At 36.6% G+C, this 18,810-nt stretch overlaps 1 protein-coding gene across 1 annotated transcript; it reads left to right on the top strand.

The window, feature by feature from the left end:
* Positions 1-417: 417 nt before the first annotated feature.
* Positions 418-17,611, top strand: LOC128655418 (receptor-transporting protein 4). The gene is made up of 3 exons (XM_053709051.1): positions 418-487; positions 3,643-3,825; positions 16,997-17,611. Exons 2-3 carry the CDS (start codon positions 3,683-3,685, stop codon positions 17,433-17,435), a joined length of 582 nt encoding a protein of 193 aa, XP_053565026.1. The 5' UTR covers positions 418-487; positions 3,643-3,682; the 3' UTR covers positions 17,436-17,611.
* Positions 17,612-18,810: the final 1,199 nt, after the last annotated feature.

Below are 18,810 nucleotides of genomic sequence, written 5' to 3'. Positions count from 1 at the left end.
ATAAACCCAAACTCACTGACACACAAACACTCTCTCACACACACACACACACACACACACACCTACACTAATATACACACACTCTCAAACACACTCACAGACTCTTCCGCACACTCTCATACTCACAGTCCCACTGTCACACTTACACACTAAGAGGACGAATTATCATATGTCTGTCAGACCTGATCCGACAGTGCGGATCAGGTCCGACAGACATCGCTGACAATACGCTCTCTGTATTCAGCATTATTCCCCACAGTAATCTCTTCTACCAATGAAGATAAGCTGCTGTTTCTGTTGTACGTCCTAACGTCCACTTGGATTGCCAGTCTCATAGCATGAGTCACACACACAGGTTATATGGATCCAGGCAGTTTCATTTCACATAAATCACCTTGTTAGAATTGGGAGGAGGTACTGCAGTGTAGGCTTATTTAACAGCAAGAAAATAGAGGTCTATTTTATCTGGGGACTGCACTGTACAAAGGTACGTCTAATATGCTAGAAGAACACAGCTTGACATTTAAGCATAGTTTTTTTTTCAGGTAAAATAATCCAGAAATCACTGTTTACAAATATTGTTTTGTTAATCTAACTCATGCTTTTCTACCTCTTGAAGAAATATTTTGGCTATTTTAGAAAGGTTGTTTGTGTTTTTAATTGTAATGTCTATGTATTGGTGCATGGTCTATTTACATTTAAAAACAATCCACATCACTTCATAGGAAATCAAAAGTAAAAAGCATTGCAGACATCATACTTTTGGACTTTATGGAAAAGTTAGGGATACAATTATACAAAATTGTATTAAAGTGTTAATTAAATTTGTTCTAATTTGTTTTAATTCATTATTAAAAGGTCATTATAGTGCAAAAATATGCTTTATTATTTATATATATATATATATAAAAATACATAAAACATATTCTATGTGCAGAACATTGGAATGTTAAATATTTGAGGTAAATACATAGTATAACACTTTATTAAATATGAATATTGCAGAAATATGCTTTTTCATGTGTTCATCTACGTTAACTGAAAAGGGCTCCAATGCACTTCTATGTCTATATATGTATTGATGTGCTTTTATGTGTGTGTATATATGTTTGTAAATACATACGTGTGTGTGTGTATATATATATATATATATATATATTTATTTAGATATGTATGTATTCGTTGAGCCCTTACAACTTTTTTGTGCAATTTAAAAAAAAAAAAAAAAAAAAAAAAGTCTTATTAGATGGGTGCAACTGTACTTTTCAATGTATTTTTCGTAAAACAGTTAACCAGAGCCCTGAGGACGCGATATCCCGATGCCCGTTAACTTAAATTGTGCCCAAGCGTTTGCTTTCAACTTATAATAGAAGCGATTAACCTGACGTGCACAAACACCTTTGATAAACCACTTTTTGCTGGCTTAACTGTTAGCGCACCACTTGTAATCAATACCTAAGTAGGGGGGAAAAAATAAAAATAAAATAGAGATGAGGTTAAAAATTTCATAAAACAAACTAACAAACTGGAAAGGGTACTGGAGGTGAAATCATGAATTTGCTTTCATTGTATTTATTTACATTATTTCTTTTGAGTGATCCACGGACCTTGAGTGCCTAAAAAAAGACTACAAAGTATATTAATATATGTAGTTGTATCAAATATTTATATAGCTAGGCAAATAAGTTTGTTTGTTGAGATGTGTTTTTTTGTTTTGTTTTATAATTTATAGTGGAATCTTTTAAATTGTTTTCTTTAGTTATCTCTGATATAAAATTACACTGTTTACAAAACTTAAATTATACATATATCCTCTAATTCCTCTTAGAATGTACAAAGAAAAATATTTAGATGCATTTCTGTACTAAACAGTTAATTATATTTTATTTTTCTATACAGTGATACTTACTACCAATTAAAAAGAATGCATGTAAAAATAAATGCTGTGGCATTAATAAACAGTATATATATAAAGAAAATGTGGGTATATACAGTATACTACTAAATTAAGTGAATACTACTATCTTTTTAATTCAACAGGCAGAATAAAGATATCTTTGCTTTTTCAGTTTTTAATAAAGCTATATTGAGCTTCGACTACAACCATTATTGGAGACTTTCCCTACATTAAATTGTTGTTAAATAAATGGGAGAAGCCATTTTGAATGCTCCTTCTGAACACGATTCTCTTCTAGTTATTCTAATATTGTTTTGTTTTTTTACTAGGATATTTCTGAAATATTATTTTTTATTAATCAAATAATTTGTTTTGAGTTAAAAAATCAATCATTAAGTTTTAAAAACTTACTGAATTGTAAAATGTAAATTTTATTTTTTTCTACTTTTTGCTTCACATTAGATTACTTTAGAAAAAGAAGTTTTGAATTTCATGAGCGTTATATCTAGTATAGCCTTTTGAACTTTTACTTTTGTTTACTGAAGAAATGTGTAAACTTCAAAATAAAAGTCAGTACAGGTAGAAAACCCTCTATTCTAAAATCAAAATATTTTCCAGTCCCAAGCACTTTGGATAGTTTGGATTTTGGAATACTTAAAATGGGACAGCTTGGAAAGGGGATTGAACCAAATATAAACAATAATATATTATGTAGTTTAGACAATATTTACATGCCATAATACAGCTTATACATGCTTCCTAAAGATAGTTTTATATCATGTATAATACTTTTATCATCAGAAACTGTATTTTTTGATAATTTTATTTAAAAAAATAATTAAAGTTTGGATATTATAATAAATTTGGATTTTGGAATTCTGGATTTGAACCTTGTTTAAGCAAAATGACCCCTCACATGAACCAGATTTCATATAGGAGATATAGTCAAGAAAATAATTTAACCTGTTAAAGGACAGTTGGTGGCCCTATTAATTTTTTGTGGCAAGTGGTGGTTTGATATCTGCAACACACAATTCCATCATAATTAAATGGATTAGGGATTGCACAGTATGGACCAGGTTACTTCAAATTGAGCACACAATATTGCTTCCTTGGGATATAATATATATATATCTCACATTTACTGGGAGCACACAGTTGCCATAGACCACAATGTAAAGGCACTTTTCAGTGCCATTTTGTTCTAACACCCCACACCAGTCAACTTTAGTCCCCAAAAACTGCTTAGGGAAGTTTTTTTTTTTTAAATAAATCAACACTATTCCTAATTTTTGGGCCAATTGGGGGAGCTTAGGGTAGCAATAACCAACCACTTGTTATGGCTGGTTATATGTGTATTTGTCTGTATATTTATGTCTGTGTATGCATGTGTGCCTAAATAAATGTATGTGTTGCATATGCCTATTGGTGTGTATCAATAGGTGGGTTTGTTTGTATAGGTGTGTGTGTATATATATATATATATATATGTGTGTGCCTGTGTGTGTATCTGTGCCTGTGTATGTGCCTGTGTATGTATCTGTGTCTGTGTGTGCCTGTCTGTGTGTGCCTGTGTATGTATCTGTGTCTGTGTGTGCCTGTGTATGTATCTGTGTCTGTGTGTGCCTGTGTCTGTATCTGTGTCTGTGTGTGTGTGTGGCCATGACCTGCAGATGTATAGATGTTGGATATACAGTATAGTGCATTAGAATGCCAATCTGATCTTTACTTTCATTCTATGGCAGCAGGTAAAAGGTCATCTGCGGGACAGTGCACAGAAAAAACATGGATCATTACATTTGGGAAAGAGATTTTGACAGCCAAATAGAAGAGCTAGATGTCCCTGATGAATGGAGCTTCTCTGTGGACAATAATCTCCTGCGAGCACAATCAGGATATGTATTGTACACACAGCACACATATGGCGGGTAAGTGTTGTAAAAGGCATATACAGTTATCAGAAGGCTGTATACTGGCATCATGTTTACCTTTTTATTTAGTATGACACTTTAAAATAGTCTTTAATTTAGTCATTCCATAATATCACATTATTCATGTAAAATCGTTTGTTTAGTGGGACATTAAAACAGAGCCTATTTTATTGTTCCTGTATGCAGGGCAGAATAAACAGCAGCCCTATTTTCTGTTGAATCCCCAGAATGTACAGTACATGCCCCATAAGGGGATTACTGGGACACTCCTTCCCACATATTTTTTCCATCATTAAATGATATTAGTTTGTAATAAAAAAAATGTCAGATTGTTGTTATTTAGGCTCTCTACAACACCATTTTATCCATGACTCCCTTACACAGTATGAATATTATTATCCATAGTGGGATATGGAGAAGATACAACTATGGGTCACTCTGTCTCACTAAATGGTGCATGGTCTAGGAAAAAAAACTTAAAGGGAAACATTTTTTGACCTTGATACATTTAGCTAAGAGGAGAAGAGAGGTGATACATCTACATTACCTCACCAGCAACGCCACCCCCTTAAATTGTAGCTGACCAGTCCCATCTGCTGCAGCACACTGGTATCCTGGTAGGCCAACCTGTCCTTGCAAATGTGTTAAATGTGCAAAGAGTTTTCTCTACACAATTTGTAGTTTAGAGAAATTTGCTTCACATTTCCTTAATATTTTTAATATAAATAAATAACATTTACCTGACTATCTATACTGTGACAGCAGAGATTTCACAAGCTAGAGAAATATTTAAAAAAAACAAAATATATACACAGTGTGTGTGTGTATTTGTGTGTGTGTATGTGTGTGTATATGTATGTGTATATATATATATATATATATATATATATATATATATATATATATTTCATATTGTGAGATCTTAGTCTCTTACACATTAGATCATCAGAGTATGGTCACAGAAATCTGTGAATTGCAGTTTAATCTGTAAATACACAGAAAAATACATTTTTTAATATTTTGTGGAAATGTCAGTGAACATGGTTAGTACTCCCCTAACTTGAATAATTAATTGTTATACTGCAAACAGTTAATGGAAAAAATATTATAGCCCAAATTACAAGAGGCGCGCTAATTGTTTTATACTCTTGAGCGCTAAAGTTTAAAAAAAAATAAAAAATTGCGCAGCTGGATTAGTGTGGGTATTACAAGTTGCAAATCTGGCACTCTCCAGCAGATACACAGTAAATTTTAAAAGCAAAACTGGGGGAAGTCAGTTACATTTGGCACCACAGATTCAAGCCCAGGACCATGTCAAGGTCTCCCCCTTCCTGGGACCCTAACCAGCACCCACACAATGTACACTTTCAAACAAACCAACTGGGAACCTCCCAGGGTGACACAGGCTTTTGTATTTACATAGGGGATATTACAAAACAACACAGGAATGGACCGCACTCAGACTGGGTTGGGTACACATCCTAAGCCACTGTGGATTCCACAGCCCTGAACACTGACAGACAGCTGCACGGTTCCCAGCAACCCAGGCAGTTAACCCCTGAACAGCCTGGGTGCCAGGCCCACAGGGAAGCATTGCAAACATTATAAACACAACACACAGAAAACCTGGTACTTGCCAGAAGATGCACAGTAATGTTTAAAAGCAAAACTGAGGGAAGTCAGTTACATGTGTTTATAGTGTTTGTAATGCTTCCCTGCGGGTCTGTCACCCAGGCTGCTCAGGGGTTAACTGCCTGGGTTGCTGGGAACTGTACAGCTGTCTGTCAGTGTTCAGAGCTGTGGAGTTTACAGTGGCCTAGGACGTGTCAAAATTCTGCTGCCTCCCTAAGATGTTTGGCCATAATATTTTTTTGGTCAGCAATGTGAATTTTTTTTTTATAGCCTTTCCAAGATAAATGATCACACACAATCAGACACACACATAGGCACATTCACACAAAGTTATACACAGACACACACATCTATCTACTGCTGCAATTTACATACCCCGCCACACAGATTTCTTGAAACAATTCTTCCCCATACACAATACTAGTGCTGAAAGCCAAGAGAACTAAAAGTGATAGCTAGCTGAATAAAAGAATGGTTTAGCGATACCTCTAAACTGTAAGCTCCATGGGCAGTCTCATATATATACCCATATATTATACTGTATGTAAGCTCTTAGGGTAAAATCTCCAATTATATACCTGTATAATACTTCTAAAATAACTCTAAGCTTCTTACAAATATAGCCACAAAAAGTGCTGCCCCCTCCCAAAGTGTGTGTGTATTTTGCAAATATATCACTTTTTTTATCTTTTAAACTTTACTTCAGGTATCAAGTCGCGCTAAATATTCTAAGACAATTTTGGCTTGCGCTCAAGCGCAACCTATAATTTTCAACTTGTAATATGAGTGCTATTTAGCATGGTTGAGATACCCATTGAAAGTATAGGTTGTGCTAGAGCGATTCGGTCTTGTGCTATCATTAGTGCTCCACTTGTAATCTAGCCCTTTAGATTTTTATTTATAAATAAATGTTGGTGATAATGTAACAGGGTCCATCAGCAATTTTAAATGAGGAACCTTATTGGAATGTTTCCCCTTGAAGGGCCAGTATTCAAACTTTAGAAATTAAAATCTCGACTCCTAAATAAAACAAAGTTAACTAAATATAACATGACCAATACTTTAGTAGGATATTGTTAGGATCCTTCAGATATTTCGCTATCAAACCAATCTTGGCAGGTAGTCTTGTTATCCTGGTGTCAAGTGGAGTAATAATGAAAAATCTTAGGGATAGTAGCATTAAGACCCAGGAGGGGATATGCTGAGCACCAGAAGTGAATAACCAAGGTCAAAGCAGAGTCGACAGGCCACAGGTCAAACCAAACGGTAACAGGAAACAGAATCAAAGTTCAAAAGCTTAGTCAGGGAAATCTAAAGTCAAAACCAATTAGGCAATAAACAGAGTGAAATCAGCAGGCAGAAGAATGGTCAAATGAGGTCCGAGACACAAGCCAAAAACGATATACAAAATATAAGTATACGGCACACCCACAAGTTAAACTCAATACTAGGGCAATTAGAAAGCGAAACTGAATGGCATTTAAAGGAAAAAGGGCGCCAAAGATGACACAAGAACAATGCGTCAAGAATGGAGTGGCGAGCAAAACAAACGTGAAGCGTCAAAGATGACGCGAGATGTACAGCGTCATAACTAGCGCGACTAGGCAACCTGGCATCATAGTAACCCAGCATCACAGCAAACCGTCATCATAACAGATATGTGGCATTGCATTTTATTCCATGAGTTAATACTTATGCAATAATAAATGTGGGCAGCGAATGTCACCTTGATAAGTACACATGCGAGCTGATTGATATATTTTATCTTTTATAGTCCAAAGTAAAAAGGTTGAACATGATAGCATTTGTTTCCCTGGAAATTAATCATGTATCCAGTTTTGAACAACAGCCAATAGATAGTGACACACCTGCCAGTATCAAACATGGCCTTGCAAGCAACCAAAAAACAAACATAGGAAGATTTTGACTAGTATAAAAAATAAAAGCTAGTATATGCACGCCTATCCCATTTCCATACATTAAACTCCCTCCTTGACCCACTGCAATCTGGATTTCGTCCCCATCACTCCACAGAGACAGCAATCGTTAAGGTTACCAATGGCCTACTTACAACAAAATCAAAAGGCCACTTCTCTCTGCTTATCCTCCTTGATCTGTCCGTAGCCTTTGATACCACCTCTTTTGCTCCAAACCCTCCAATCCTTTGGCATTTGTGACACAGCCCTCTCGTGGTTCTCTTCCTACCTGTCAAACCGTACCTTTAGTGTAGTCTCCTCTGCCCCGTCACCACTTTCTGTCGGGGTACCGCAAGGCTCTGTCCTCGGTCCCCTTCTCTTTTCAATCTACACGTCATCAGGTTCCCTAATTAAGTCCCAATATTGGTTTCCAATATCATTTGTATGCTGACGACACCCAAATTTACTTCTCTACACCAGACCTATCTCCTTCCTTGCTAACCCGTGTAACTTTCTTTCTCATCTCTTCCTGGATGTCCTCTCCCTACCTCAAGCTAAATCTCTTCATAACTGAGCTCCTTATTTTCCCCCGCTAACGGTCGAGAACTCCATCATTACACCTACCCCACATGCCCAATGTCTTGGTCACATTTGACTCAGATCTTTCTTTCACTCCTCACATTGAGTCCTTGGCTAAAGCCTGCCGCTTCCACCTTAAAAACATCTCTAAAATTAGATATTTCCTTACACAAGACACAACTAAGATTTTAATCCACTCTCTCATCCTTTCCCGCCTCGATTACTGCAACTCTGTCCTTTCTAGTCTCCCCAGCTGCTGCCTAGCTCCCTTACAATCCATAATGAATGCCTCTGCCAGGCTCATCTTCCTTACACGTCGCTCATCATCTGCTGCACCTCTCTGCCAAGCCCTTCACTGGCTTCCTCTTTCCTCTAGGATTAAACACAAAATTCTCACTCTGACATACAAAGCCCTCAACTGTACTGCTCCCCCCTATAGCTCAGACCTTGTCTCCAGATACTCTCCCTCCCGTCCCCTTCGCTCTGCGCATAACCTCCTACTCTCCTCCTCTCGTTACCTTCTCACACTCCCGTTAATAGGACTTCTCCAGACTGGCTCCCATCTTGTGGAACTCTCTGCCTCACAAGACTCTCTCCTAGTTTTGAAAGCTTCAAGCACTCCCTAAAGACTCTACTGTTCAGGGATGCATATAACCTACAATTATGCACCCATAACACCAAGCCATGTTCCAGGACCATCCAGCCATGCCTTAAACTGTGTAGATTATCTGCAAATTTGACATGACCGTGCCCCACCCACTTGATTCCACCTCCTCAGGCTTTTGAAGTGTGTGTGTGTGTGTGTGTGTGTATGTGTATGTGTGTATATATATATATATATATATACTGATAGCACTTGATCAAATACTTTTCATTTCCTATTTAATAAAAATGTTTTATCAAGTCCTGTCAGTTCTAGCTATAAATAGTGTTCGTTTAGTGTTCCATTGCTGATGTGAACTAAATTATAACATACTTAATTTTATATGGCAAACTGTAAGTATATCTGTAGGGCACTACATTGCAGACAACAGATACACCAACTGCTCAGGGAAGTCCTGTGTGAATTTCCACCCAACCTTCTAAGATTTGGAAATAGAGGGGTTTATGATTGATATATCATCTTATGACAGATGATCAGAAGGCACTGTGTACATTCCAAGAGCTCAGAGATAAATTTTCCTTGCAAGCCATGCATTACATTACTAAGCTTATATAATCTGGAGACTTTTAAGAACACCTCGAGCTGGATAACTATTTTTAGGAATAGGATCACACCATTGTATAAATCGGTGATACAGACTTTGGAGATCAGAACTATAGATCCTATCTCGAAGGACTGTGGAAGAGTATTAGATACTCACATTGGAGACAAAAGATGCAGGACAGTATATTAGTGGTCAGAGAGGCTACTTTAGGTATGGGTCTGAGGGAATCCCATATCAAACTGTTACACAGAGCCTATATCAACCCAAAGATTTTCAAAAAATGGAATCCAGATTCTCTTAACAAATGCCTAAAATGTCATCTCATAAACCCTGACCTCTGGGTCATTTTGAGCACTCGCTGTAGGTGATTTTGCATAAGCTCTTAACACTAAGGCCCTTATGAACAAAAGTGCTTTGAGGCAGTGATATATTCATGCGCAGTAGAGACTGCATGCAAGGACAAACACACTTGGCCTAACTCACCTGGAGTGGGCGTGATGCAGGCAGGGCATGGGCGGGGCCGTATGCGCCATGAGAGATAGAGAGCTCTAAAAAGGGGGGATAAAGAGAGGGGAGAGAGACAGCAAAAGAGGGGCATAGAGAGCGCAAAAAGAGGGGGGGGAGAGAGAGCAAAAGAGAGGGGGGAGAGAGAGCAGAAGAGGGGGAGAGAGAGCTAAAAAGAGAGGGAAGAGAGACAGCAAAAGGGAGAGAGAGCAGAAGTGGGGGGGGGGGAGCATGCAAAATGGGGGAGAGAGCAAAAGAGGGGTGGGGGAGAGATAGGGAGCAAGGGTTGGAACCGCGGTACTTAAAAAAAAAAAAAAAATTGGCCCGTGTACATGGGCTTTAGGACTAGTGTGTGTGTGTATGTATGTATGTATGTATGTATGTGTGTATATATATATATATATATATATATATTCATATTCAGACAACATATTAAGATGAAAACTGAAAAAGTAATTAAATCCATGATGAAGATATTATAATCCTTTTAAATTGTTTCAGAGAAAATATGAGTTTAAACGCATTTTAATATATTATAAGTGGAATATATTCACGTTTGGTTTTAAAATGATCAGAGAAGATGACACTGTGCGGACCATATATGAAACATGATTTATTCATACAAGACATTATAATATGTTGAATAAAAATTTTAAGGTTAAATAATTAGACTGTTAGAAATATTTGATGGTGGGGCTGCATTCCTGGGTGTCTGCTGCCACCTATAGATCAGAAACGGTATTACAGCCAAAAGGCATTTGGCTGCTCAGGAAGGTGTTTCCCAAAATAACCCATTAGATGTTAAGATCCAAGAGTGAATCGGGGACAAGCTCCGCAAGGGCAAATCAGACAAGCTTCCGAAGGGCCTATCATAGTTTCATTGATTAAAATAAGATGGAATGCAAAAGGAAAAAAATCTGACTGGCTGACTTTTTGCTGAACTGGTGACTGAATAACTGCTGCCAAATTGGGACACAGTCAATTTAAGCAAATTGGGCTACTTTTTATTATCCATATTGCAATGCCCTTATTTCATATGAGGTGAAACAAGAAGTTCTGGAAGCTGAAATATTGATTTGGTTATTTTTGTTGAAGTATACACGATTGATAAATTCATGTATAATATTTAAATGAAAGGTATTTGGTAACTATAACTAATTTCGGTTAGTAGATTTAAAAAAGCACTTTGTATTTTAGCTTGCATTCATAGTCCTGTGTAGTCTTAACTAGTCACTCTTGTATGCTAAGTAATTTATTTGCTAGATAAATATCCTTTGTGTTGCATATTTCTTAGTCAGGCCCATTATTGTAAGTAAATCTTTCTGGTGTGCATTAAGTTATTGGTAACTATATTATATTTTAGAACTTGCCTTAAAGGGACAGTCTAGTCAAAATTAAACTTTCATTATTCAGATAGGACATGTAATTTTAATCAACTTTCCAATTTACTTTTATCATCAAATTTGCTTTTTTCTCTTAGTATTCTTAGTTGAAACTAAACCTAGGCAGACTCATATGCTAATTTCTAAACTCTTGAGGGCTGCCTCTTATCACAGGCTTTTTAAATTCCTTTTCAACACAAAGAGACTAAAAGTACACGTGGGCCATATAGATAACACTGAGTACAGGCACAGGAAGTTATTTAGGATTTAACACAACACAATGCTAACTGCAAGACAATAGATCATAAACAGTCACTGTCATGTGATCAGGGGGCTGGAAGAAGGTTCTTAGATACAAGGTAATCACAGAGGTAAAAAGTGTATTAATATAACAGTGTTGGTTGTGCAAAACTGGGGAATGGGTAATAAAGGGATTATCTATCTTTTAAAACAATAACAATTCAATGGTAGACTGTCCCTTTAATTGTAGCTAAAAAGAGTTTATTTCAGCTCAGAGAAATTGGCTGCTAAAGCATCTTGTTATATCGTTTAACAAGGCACTCTTAAGTTGGTGACCCATATTGTGGTATTTCATAGTGGTGATGTAATGCAATTCAATTGTGAATAAGATTAATTCTAAAGATATATTTGGTTTGCTCTGTAAAGAATATTGTGACAGTTTAAACATTGTATAGTTTGATTCATATCTGGTTTTCTATAAATAAAATTCAATGTGTTTATAAGTTTAACTAATATAAAGAATTTAGCAAGTAATATTAATTTTAATTGTTTCGTATATGCATTTTATTGGGGGTTTGTTTTAAAGAATAATTATTAAATATATTGTATTATAACCCGGCCATATACTGACACTATTGTATTTTTTGTGAGAAATACAACCAGTGAGGTTGGCCGTTCTGTTAGTTTGTCCTCAGTCACATACACAATCTTCTTTTTGTGCTTATTCCTAAACTATTTAGTCCCTAAGCCATCAATAGCCCACCACAATAAACTTCATAACCTATGTCTTGCCACCTTTTCAGTGACAAGACTTAACAGTGTGAGGCAGGTAATGTCGGGTTAGTTAGATTATTATTTTAAGTGTTTGGTTTCAGTAAGCTGTGCAGGAACACTTTAAATGCAGCCCCTCCCCCCCCCGCCCACTGATAGTGCCGACAAGTGACTATGTCGACGGACTTTTGCAGAAGCCACAATCCCATAGAAAAATAGGGAGACACATTGCCATTTTCCAAGTCTTTTTTTAAAATATATCGACAGACTGCAAGGCCAATGAAGCCAGAAAGTTTCTCGTTGGTTTGTCGATGCTTTGAATATCAGGGCCTGAGAGAGGAGGAAGTGTTGTTTTTGAAAATGCCTAAAACAATAGCAGGGCCCTCTTCCTCCTGTACTAGATTTGTTTAGTCTGTTATGTTTTGTATCTTATCACAAATCCTTGTCATTGTATAACCCTATGGCCTCTATTTATCAAGCAGTCAACTTCCTTGCATTCGACGGCCCCAATACGCTTGCCTCAGATCGCCTAACATCGCCACCGCGGACCTGAATACGCTCTCCAAAATTATCTAGAAAGCTGTCAAAAAGCTGCGAACCAAGTACGGAGCGATGAGCAGCGGACTGTTGTTAACTAACAGTCATCGATCTCGCTACTCTTCGGTTTTTTTACAGCTTTCTTGCTATACTGTCACTAAGCACCCACACTATACTACACCGTTTACCCCCTATACCGCTGCTCCCGGAGCCCCCCGCAACTAAATAAAGTTATTAACCCCTAAACCACCGCTCCTGGACCCTGCCGCACCTACATAAAGTTATTAACCCCTAAACCTCCGCTCCCGGAGCCCACCACCACCTACATTATACATATTAACCCCTAATCTGCCACCCCCTATACCGCCGCCACCTACATAAAGTTATTAACCCCTATCCTGCTGCTCCTGGACCCCGCCGCAACTAAATAAAATGTTTAACCCCTAAACCGCTGCTCCCGGAGCCCACCGCCACCTACATTACATTTATTAACCCCTAATCTGCCCCCCCCTACACCGCCACCACTATATTAAATTAATTAACCCCTAAACCTAAGTCTAACCCTAACACCCCCCTAACTTAAATATTATTTAAATAAATGTACTATTATTAACTAAATTATTCCTATTTAAAACTAAATACTTACCTATAAAATAAACTCTAAGCTAGCTACAATATAACTAATAGTTACATTGTAGCTAGCTCAGGGTTTATTTTTATTTTACATGCAAGTTTGTATTTATTTTAACTAGGTAGAATAGTTATTAAATAGTTATTAACTATTTAATAACAATCCTAGCTAAAATAAAGACAAAATTACCTGTAAAATAAATCTTAACCTAAGTTACAATTACACCTAACACTACACTGCAAATAAATAAATTAAGTTAATTAACTACAATTACCTACAATTAAATAAAATTAACTATTAAGTATTCAGCTCTTTTACCTGTAAAAAAAGAAATACAACCCCCTTCCAACATTAAAACCCACCCAAACCCCCCTTAAAAAAACCTAACACTAACCCCCTGAAGATCACCCTACCTTGAGCCATCTTCACCCAACCAGGCCTAAGTCTTCATCTAATCCGGCCAGAAGAGGTCCTCCAGATGGGCAGAAGTCTTCATTCAGGTGGCATCTTCTATCTTCTTCCATCCGACGAGGAGCGACTCCATTTTGAAGACATCCAATGCGGAGCATCCATCCAGACCGACTAACGATGATGAAGACTTCTGCCCCTCTGGAAGACCTCTTCTGGCCGGATTGGATGAAGGCTTCTGCCTGTCTGGAGGACCACTTCGCCCGGCTTCGTTGAGGACTTAGGCCCGGCTGGGTGAAGACGGCTCAAGGTAGGGTGATCTTCAGGGGGTTAGTGTTAGTTTTTTTTTAAGGGGGGGTTTGGGTGGGTTTTAGAGTATGGTTGGGTGTGTGGGTGGTGGGTTGTAATGTTGGGGGGTATTATTATTTTTTTACAGGTAAAAGAGATGATTACTTTGGGGCAATGCCCCACAAAAAGCCTTTTTAAGGGCTATTTGTAATTTAGTATAGGGTAGGGATTTTTATTATTTTGGGGGGCTTTTTTATTTTATTAGGGGGGTTAGATTAGGTGTAATTAGTTTAAAATTCTTGTAATTTATTTTTTTATTTTCTGTATTTTAGTGGGTTTTTTTTGTACTGTTAATTTTATTTAATTGTATTTAATTGTATTTAATTTTAGGTAATTGTAGTTAATTAATTTAATTTATTTAATTGTAGTGTAGTGTTAGGTGTAATTGTAACTTAGGTTAGGATTTATTTTACAGGTAATTTTGTATTTATTTTAGCTAGGTAGTTATTTAATAGTTAATAACTTTTTAATAACTATTCTACCTAGTTAAAATAAATACAAAGTTGCCTGTAAAATAAAAATAAATCCTAAAATAGCTACAATGTAATTATTAATTATATTGTAGCTATCTTAGGGTTTATTTTACAGGCAAGTATTTAGTTTTAAATAGGAATAATTTATTTAATTATAGGAATATTTTAGATTAATTTAAATAATATTTAAATTAGGAGGGTGCTAGGGTTAGACTTAGGTTTAGGGGTTAATAAAATTAATATAGTGGCGGCGGTGTAGGGGGGGCAGATTAGGGGTTAATAAATATAATGCAGGTGGCGGTGGGCTCCGGGAGCGGCGGTTTAGGGGTTAAACACTTTATTTAGTTGCAACGTGGTCCGGGAGCGGCGGTTTAGGAGTTAATAACTATTTAGTTGCGGCGGGGTCCGGGAGTGGCGGTTTAGGGGTTCATAACTTTATTTAGTTGCGGCGGGGTCCGGGAGCAGCGGTTTAGGGGTTAATAACTTTATTTAGTTGTGGCGGGGTCTGGGAGCGGCGGTTTAGGGGTTAATAAGTATAATGTAGGTGGCGGCGGTGTCAGGGCGGCAGATTAGGGGTTAATAAGTATAATGTAGGTGGCGGCAGTGTAGGGGGGGCAGATTAGGGGTGTTTAGACTCGGGGTACATGTTAGGGTGTTAGGTGTAGACATTTCCCATAGGAATCAATGGGATATCGGGCAGCAGCGAACATAAGCTTTCGCTGCTGTCAGACTCCCATTGATTCCTATGGCATCTGCCGCCTCCAGGGCTGCGGATTGAAAACCAGGTACGCTGGGCGGAATAGTGGCGAGCGTACCGGCTAGTTCTTTGATAACTAGCAAAAGTAGTCAGATTGTGCCGAACTTGCGTTCGGAACATCTGTAGTGACATAAGCATCAATCTGTGTCGGACTGAGTCTGGCGGATCGTATGTTACGTCACTAAATTCTACTTTTGCTGGTCTCTAGCCTTTGATAACTAAGGCGAATCAGGCTCACCACAAATACGCTGCGGAATTCCAGCGTATTTGCGGATGACAGCTTGATAAATAGAGGTCTATCTCTGTACTGTGTGCTTTGGAATTTTGCAGCTCTATAAAAATTGATCATGATGATAATACTAAAAAAAATAACAAATTTTGAAAACGAAAGAGAAAAAAAAGAAATTAATAATAAAAAAATTTAAGATAGTAAATTTATAGCAACTGCTATTCTTAAAGTAAGGAAATTGATTTTTAAACATTTGCTTCACATGACCAAACATTTCTTCAGTCCTTTACAACTCAATTCATACAGGAACAATGAGACACTATAATGGAATCGCCTAAATGAACACACACATTTATTAGATAGTGGGAACCCTTAATTCTTTCACTATCCCCTGCTCTACAAAAACAAGTGATAGTATTGTATATTGGCTTTCCAACTTAGAGGACAGTGTGATTTTGAATTCTCTATGGGTGCCATGAGGTTATTGACCACCAACTATTAACTCCTCTGAATAATAGTTGAGTCTGAAAGTTTAACGATTGGCTGGGATTTAATGATATGGGTTAATGTTTGGTAGCTTTGTTTTTTGAGAGGCAGTGACTGTTTTTTTTTTTTGTTTTGTTTTTTTATATATACACACAGTTTTGAGAACATGTGTACCAAAAAAGTTGTATTTTTTCAAAACTGTATGAACACAAACGAAAAATACATTTGGAGATAAATATGTATGAAGCTACTGCAGAAGTTCTCACAGAGCAACGGGCACAAGAGAGCTACTGACTTCATAGTTTCAGTGTTTGTGGTAACTGCCAATTTTACTTCACAACAAGCATGTTTATATATTTTAAAGTAAAGTAGGAAGAAATTAATCAAAGGATTAGGATGTAACTGTTTAAAAATATTTTTACAAGGAAAACACTTCCTGACACTCATAACTATAGCTAAAATGAGGCTAAGAAAGATGAATTACGTTATCTCTTCAAAATGGATCTGATTTAATAAGAATCTGGGTAAAGCATATTCTCCAAAGACGGCAATACAATAACATATTTATAGCTGGCCATGATTGGCAAAAAATAACTTAAGATAAGTACAGTTGCTATCTGGGATCTCAAAAATTCACCAAAATATATTCTCGTTTTCTGAAACAAAATAAAGTTAGGAATGATCTCTATATCAAGTGTTAAAGCTACAGCACCTTAGGCAACATTTTTGTTTCTTATCTTAAATTTATATAAGTGGTTTATTGCACATAACTAAAATTACATTATAATATTCTCAAAATCAACAAGAAGCCTACTCTTTTGCCAATAATGTTGATTAAGTTAGTCAGGTTTTTCACCAGAGCTCAGTTCAGACCCTACATCCACTCCTGTCCTGTCTTGTCCTGGATTGTCCGGTTAAATACTAGATACCTGGAAACTATAACAAGAACCTAACCAAACTAGTATCTGCCTTTCACTAGCCCTAACTAGAAATTATACAAATTCCTGCTATTAGTTAATATTATTAAAAAAACAAATCATTAATTGTCTGTTCTTTGTTTAACTTAGGTTCTGCTGCTCATCTTGTAGACGTGTGTGGAACTCAGCAGAAATTCAAATCCTGTTTGCCGTGACACTGAAAAAATGGCAGCGATGTGGTACTGTCAAAATGAGGATCTACCGACAGCGATGTAAAAAATGCAAAACTCGTATAATGGAGCAGCCACAGATCTCCCGTGTGAACATAAATATTGTTATAGCTAATCTGGTGAAAATGATTGGGAAGAGATTCTACAATCAGGATGATGGAAAGCAAACAAAAGCTCCTGTCATATACAGTAAAGTAAAAGATGGACCTCATGAAAAGGAACACTGTGAGGCATGTCAGCTGGGTATTTGTAAAAATCCCAAGGCTCAAGAAACTAGTGTAGCTGAGGTTGTGACTGCCGTGTCTGCTATTGCTCTTATTGGATTAGGAACTCTAGCTGCACTTTTATCAAACAAATAAGCATTGTATGAAAGGGAAATTCATAATGGTATATTTAAAATGTTTTCTGTTTGCATTACCTAAATAATGAAATATGATGGAATTAAGATTTAGCACTGATAAAAGAATCATGAATAATGTCCATATCACTTTAAGAGAAGAATTTTCAATAAATGCTTTTTGTTAATCATTTGAAATTAGTTCTGATTTTTTTTTTTTTTTTTAATGCTGCAATTTTGTTAAAGGGACATTAAACACTATTTGGTGGTAATATAAAATAATACGTGTATGTATATATAAAAAAACTTTGCAATATACATTCATTATTTATTTGGCTCCTTTTACTGTAATTTCATTCTGACAATCGTGTGCTTTTAAGTTCCTGTTTGTGTTGAATATGTTTTCTGCACTTTCACTTCTGTCATTGGCTGCACACTCTAGTGACAAAATTATAACTGTCTCTAATTGGCCTCAGCAGAAAAAGAAACCTTAATTACGACATGGCAGCACCCATCGCATAGTTGCCAACATTCCAGGGATTGTCCCTGGAAATCAGGGACTGTTGGCAACTATGCCATTGCTTTGTAGACACTAAGGGCTTCATTTCAGGCTCACCTGAAACGGAAGTCAAGAAGCAGCGGTCGTAAGGGGCAATGCGTAGATTAGATTTTTATAGAGTTAGGTCTTTTTTATTTTGGGGGATTGGGTGGGTGGGGGTTTTACTGTTAGGGGTTAATTTGTAGTTTTTTTATGTAAAAAAGCTGATATCTTTAGGACTATGCCCTACAAAAGGCCCTTTTTAAGGGCTATTGGTAGTTTATTCTTAGATTAGGGGCTGTTTTTATTTTGGGGTGGCTTTTTTTGTTTTTATAGGGGTATTAGATTAGGTTTACATTTTTTTTATTATTATTATTTGGGATAAATTTTCTGTAATTTTAGATTTTTGTAATTAGATTTTTTTTTATTTAATCTTAGTTTTTTTTATGTAATGTAAGGATTTTTTTATTTTGGTAATTTTTAATTATTTTTTTAGGGAGATGTTTTTTTTAATTTTATGTAATTGGGGTTAACTAAGGGGCTGTTAGGTTAGTGGGCTTAGTGATTAGATTAATACTTTGCATTGTGGGGGGATAGCAGTTTAGAGGTTAATAGGATAATTAGGTAGATTGCATTGTTGTTGGGTTGGTGGATTAGGGGTTAACAGGATAATTAGGTACTTTGAGTTGTGGGGGAATGGCGGTTTAAGGGTTAATACATTTATTAGCTAGTTTGCGATGTGGGGGTTGGCGGATTAAAAGTTAATAGTTTAAATAGGTAGTTTGCGATGTTGGCGGTTTAGAGGTTAATAATTTTATTAGTTGCGATGTGGGAGGATGGTGGAATAGTGGTTAATACA

Source organism: Bombina bombina, chromosome 4 (assembly GCF_027579735.1).
Source record: "Bombina bombina isolate aBomBom1 chromosome 4, aBomBom1.pri, whole genome shotgun sequence".
In the NCBI taxonomy this organism is placed as follows: Eukaryota; Metazoa; Chordata; class Amphibia; order Anura; family Bombinatoridae; genus Bombina; species Bombina bombina.
This window is presented reverse-complemented; position numbering and strand designations above follow the sequence as displayed.